Source organism: Cystoisospora suis, assembly GCF_002600585.1.
Source record: "Cystoisospora suis strain Wien I chromosome Unknown contig_7009, whole genome shotgun sequence".
In the NCBI taxonomy this organism is placed as follows: Eukaryota; Apicomplexa; class Conoidasida; order Eucoccidiorida; family Sarcocystidae; genus Cystoisospora; species Cystoisospora suis.
The window spans coordinates 1-5,317 of NW_027159796.1; the positions used below are offsets into that span (position 1 = coordinate 1).

Genomic DNA, 5,317 nt, shown 5'->3' on the forward strand with positions numbered 1-5,317 from the left:
GTCCCAGACAATCCGGGCACTGATGGAGGCGGATCGCCAGACACTCAGCAACCGAACCCGGGCGGGAGTGGGCCTGCAGAATCGGAAGAAGAAGGTAAATCATCGAGGGGGCGCCGACTTACTATGTGATTCGCATTATGCAGCCGAGAACCCTGTCATGATGGTCTGTTATCTTTAGAAACTGGGGGAAGTCCCCGATCTATACCTGTGTTCTCCTCCGTTGTGCGCCTGCAGTTTTGAGTACGGCAACTGGGCGTGTAGATGCTCATTTTGTAGACAAAGAAACACATGCATGCGAGAATGCTGCAAGCCTTCCCGCAGGTGGCCTGACATACTGTGTTTCTTTCCTTATCATATTGGCCCGGTGCTGAGGTTCAATTCTGTTTTTTTGTCGCGCTGGATGTACAGGTCCGAATGTTGTCGCGATCGCTGGAGGTGTGATAGGCGGATTGCTTCTTTTGATTCTTGTCGGAGCCGGTGCCGGGTACTATTTCCAGTAAGTTTTCTTGTCTTAGGAGCTTCCGCGGAAGTACTCAAGATTATCCGGGCGATGCCACGTTTTAGATCACTTCGAGCGAGCGGTCGGTGGACAGGGTTGTCCGTGTTTCAACAGGATATCACCGACATTGCCTTAGGGTTGTGCTTCTCTTTGTTTTGAGAGCAAAGTCGAGGTACTGAGGAGCGGCAATAATATCAGTGCAGCAGTGGTTGGACGTGGCTCCTTTAGTTGTAGATAAAGCAGTGACGAAATGCCGCGGCTCTTGTGGCACACAATTTCTACGCCGTAAGACGTCGGGGTGAGAGTTGCCGCTGACAGGGTTTAGGAGCCTTGTCAGCGTGCCATTAGATAGATAGGCCCTCAGGCTTAGTTGTACGAGTCCGAGCTCTGAAGAGGGTACGCACACTCAGCGGCTTGAAACTTGTTAGGGCAGTTTGTGCTCTTCAAGGTGGATTCCACCAGTACGCGTGACTCGCTTTTCCAAGGAACCCATCTTGGTCCCGCTTGAGCGTGACCAGTAGATCCTGGTGGGTGAATGTGAAAGTTTCTCGACATCTTTTTTTCATGTTATTCTCGGACAGATCGCAATGCATAGATCGCGGTGGCAGAACTGAGATTCTCGCCTCTCTGCTTCCATTGTCCCCAAATAAATGGTGTGACGCCGCATTTAGCTGGCACAGGGCCAAAATGAATTGAAGTGTTGTTCATGTCATGAAGAGGTGTCCATAGCGGAGTTTTCGTCAGTCTGGTGTCCTTCACACCGGGTATCAATCACGGAACGCCAGCAAGCGGTGGCGCGCGATCAACATGGAGGGTCATTTGGCGTCGATGGGACCGATGAATGCCTTGCTTTTCTCTGTAGGCACAAAGGTCCGGAGGCTTCTGAGGCAGTCGCCAATGAAGTCCAAGGAGGAAGACCGGTGCATTCGCCGAGCGATGTCGCCGCGAACACCAGCCAGTCGTACTGGGGTGGTAAGTTTAGGGTCGGGCAGCTTTCGTTGGGACACTTAGAGTGCTTGGCACCCACGGAACAGACAGGAGTAGGGTTGCTGACACACTTTCGGTGTCGCATCAGACAGTCTGCGGTGTCTCAGTGTGCGCCGCGTGACAGCTTCTTGGGGCGGAGCCGAAGCGCGGGACAGTTCGGCACTGGTGTTGTTGTTGCGCCAACATTCTAGGAAACTGCTTGCTTCAACTTCGAACACTGAAGCATTACCGCTTGTGGCAGTGTCGAAATGCAGTTACGCTTGCGTGTGGTCTCCTTGTATGACGCTAGCCTTCGTGCTACCCGGTGTCAGCGCGAAGCAACCAATTTCAGGACGACGTGTCTCAGAGCCGTGTCGGCCTAGCTGCATTCGACTGTTTTTACACACTTCAACGCGACAAAAAGAAACACAGCTCAGTTCTGTTATACTTGCAAGAGCAGTTAAAGGGGGAGTCTCGATGTGCGTGTGCGTGGGTAGCGGGACAGATGGTACACGTTGTTACGGTTACGGGAGGACGCGGCCGCAGCGAAAGTAAACATAGACACCAGTGACTTGCGCTCGGTTTGCAGTGCCCTGTTGTTAAGCCTTAGTGGTTCTACGCCGCCTTTTTTTCGGGTGAATGCATGCACTTGTCTACAGAAGAACTTCTTACGGATGCGAAGCCATAGCGTCGACGTTCTCGGTGGCGGCGGCTTGCTGGGAGCAGTTGTCACGGACTGTTTCGGGGGTTGCGTGTATGTGGGCTTGCTCCCTGGTGAGACACAGTATTGCTTCGGCATCTGTAGGCGTATTCTTCGGGTATACTGAAGATCGGCCTTCTATTTTTGTGGGGGGTAAGATCAACACAAGTGGGTACGTCCGCGTCTGCCGTGTCCACATCGAGTAGAGGACCATCGGGGTGCCCGTGGCAGTCGTACCGCGTCCTTGTCACGTCTCCAGTGAGCTCCGGTGTCCTGTTGATATGCAAGTAGCATTTGAGTATTATTTGGTCAGTGGAGCTAGTCAAACCTCGGGCAATGGGGGCCCGTAGTGACTTCGAGAAAAGAGGATGAGTTTAATATCGTTTTTCTTTCTTTCTTTGCTCGTGCAAAATCTGCATTTTGCACTGTTGTCCCCTCGTCTTTGAACTTGCTTGACGGCGGCCGTTTTCTCTTTTCACTTTTTCTCGCCATGGGAAGTCGGAGCTGCGTGTTCAGAGACCAGGCTTAGAGCACGATGTTCGCCGGAAGAGTATTTTAGCTCATCATTTCTTCTGCGGCTCGTCCGTGCCCAGTAGGCTGGCCACTGGTACACAGTTCTGCAGGTTGTGTGTCTGAAGAAACATTCATGTAAACGTCTTGTTTCTTTTTGAGGAAGCGTTATAAGGACCTCCGAAGTTGGAGGTTGGTTCGGCTCACTTCGAACCTGGACTGTCGGCGGTTTTTGAACCGGCACTGCATACGGGTTTGGCTCACATGGCTTGATGCGTACCCTTCCGGTAGCCACGCCCACTCCACGTGTGCACTCTATGCAGCTCTTTCAAACGCCGAAACGTCATCGGTTCAGCATGTCATGCCTCAGCCGGTGATATCAGTGGTGTATACCGGGTAGGGCTTTTCCGCGCCACGAGTTCGCCAGGCAACGCAGATGATCAGTTCCGCTCTTCAGAAGAAAGCGGTTTACTCGTACTTGAGTTGCGCTTTCGAGAAGGTCCGTGTAGGGGTACATGCCCGCATGTTCCGCTGTTTACGCGCTCGTCAGCGCAGAAGTGGCGTTGTTGGCTTTCTCACAGCATAGTGTTTGGCCATGCCGCCATCGCTACAAAAACTCGAAACTATATTCAAGCCCTAGTTATGCACCGGTTTCGCTAGCCGTACTGTGTGCCCTGTATTGGAAACTTGGAGATGCCACACTCCAAAGTTTTGCAGATAGCCAAACTTATTTCCGGTGACAAGCTGCTACGCGATCTCCTACTTCGAGTTGATTTTTTCCAAAGCCTGCACTGAGCTTTGGGGTATGGTATGCAAACGGAATTATCGGATAAAACGAAAATTCATGCAAACCGCACCATGCGGCAAAATGTTTGGCATGAAAGGACTACACGTTAGTCGAATGCCACATTTTGAACGAAAAAAAGCACACACATCGCCAAGGGCTCCCGGACACTCGAAGTGCCGTGGAACAGGACTGCTGGGACGAAACAAGGCTGCGGGTGACGGCTCACTCCTAGCTTGTTGTCACTAGCGTGGCCGCTGATCAACAACACAAGCCCCCGCCTACGCCCCTGCGCGCAGACGCTTGTTTCTCGTGGCCTTCGTTGAACCAATTGCACTTGATGGAGTAGCCCGCATCGCTGAAGAACGTTGCTCTCAAGTTCTTGTCGAGATCAGCAGGCAGTCGCGCCCCATCCGGGAGAATGCAATGCGCGCTCATGCTGACCAGATCCATTTTCCCTGCGTGGCTTACGAAGGGACAGTCATTGTAGATGTAGTCCACACCCGGATGCGGCAAGATGTAGATCAGCTCGCCTTCTCGTTGCATGGCTTGACGTCCCTGATCACGACACTCAAGACGTACAACGGAGAATGAACTTCGAGAGACGAGAGCTCGTATACATCCGCACGCGCAAGCCTCCAGCTACTGACGGAGCAACGATGAGTATCTTCTAGAAGAGAAGTGGAAGCTTTGGTGTGATTGCCGTTTAACCAAATCGAAGAGGAAAGCAGCGGAGACCTCTCGAGCTTACTCTTGAGCGAACGTATTCTCTGCGAAGCGCCTGGTAATGATCGAATGACCACCATTTATATTTCGACAAATCCCAGATATCAACGGGAATATCTCCGTCAGCTGAAAGAGAGAAGATGAACGACAACCAAGAATGCTTCGGTCTGCAGATCTGAGTATACGTACACCTTACATATTCATTCCCCAGTTGGCGTTTTCTGTGTCCTGCTGGTTAGGGAACATCACACTCTAACAGGAAAGGTAAGTGAAGCACACATGGTTAGACACGAAAATTGTTTACTATAGAACTAGCCAGTTTCCATTGTCTCGACAAAGTGTACTATTGCCGCGGTCCTTCGAGTCAGGCAATACAAATCATTGTGCTCGTCATGCTAATACATCGATCTGCGACCAGTTATGCAACAGTAGACGGAAGCATAGCCAGAACCTTCTCGTCTTTCGGCCTTCTCAGGACACAAGGCCTTTTCTACCTTCATAGTAACAACTCAATCAACACCCGACTGTGGCATGTGGGCATTTACTCCCGGTGGCTCCCCTCCTGTGCCGACACATTAGTCTGTTACGGTTGTTAGGGAAGAAAAAAAGAGCGTCGATGTGTGGCATGCACAATGAGTGACTTACGGCCTCGGAGTTTGACTCTGTAGTCGCCAGCGTCGTATTCAATCGCCTCTCTCAGTTCCTCTTGCATCTCGTCTGCTATGCTCATTGCGGCCATTGACATCGAGCTCATGCCGCGTCTAAGCCAGCTGTATCCAGACTCATGAGAGTCTCCTTTCTCGAGCGCCTCTGTTGTGAATCCGACTCTCGATGACGACTGCCTGTCAAGGGCTTGAGCTGGGACATCGTCTTGTGGACCAGAAGGCGGATGCATCGTCGGCTGAAAGTCCGCGGTCTCATTTTCTTGATCGACAAAACAAACTGACCGGGCACTGCGGGGAGAATGGCGAAGTTCTTGGGATTCATTGAGTGGCTCCATGATGGATGTATGTCCGCGTCAGAAGGGAGAGGATGTATCTGAGCGCAAAAATGTACATGCAAGTGAAAGGTTACTTCAACATTCGCGAGGTGAATGCATGGTACACTGTAAGACACAATTTTGTTCTGTTGG

The 5,317-nt window shown here is 51.6% G+C and overlaps 2 protein-coding genes across 2 annotated transcripts; one reads left to right on the plus strand and one right to left on the minus strand.

Annotated features, from left to right (window-relative positions):
* Positions 1-21: 21 nt before the first annotated feature.
* On the plus strand, positions 22-2,670 carry CSUI_010252 (apical membrane antigen 1 protein; the record flags this gene model as incomplete). The annotated part of the gene is made up of 4 exons (XM_068070357.1): positions 22-94; positions 409-496; positions 1,362-1,471; positions 2,125-2,670. Coding segments are annotated over 4 exons (300 nt in total), but the record flags the coding sequence as incomplete, so codon positions are not given.
* Positions 2,671-3,550: 880 nt separating this feature from the next.
* On the minus strand, positions 3,551-5,289 carry CSUI_010253 (uncharacterized protein). Its single transcript, XM_068070358.1, has 3 exons — positions 4,831-5,289; positions 4,211-4,311; positions 3,551-4,017 (listed from the first exon to the last, which is right to left on the minus strand). Exons 1-3 carry the CDS (start codon positions 5,183-5,185, stop codon positions 3,721-3,723), a joined length of 753 nt encoding a protein of 250 aa, XP_067917667.1. The 5' UTR covers positions 5,186-5,289; the 3' UTR covers positions 3,551-3,720.
* Positions 5,290-5,317: the final 28 nt, after the last annotated feature.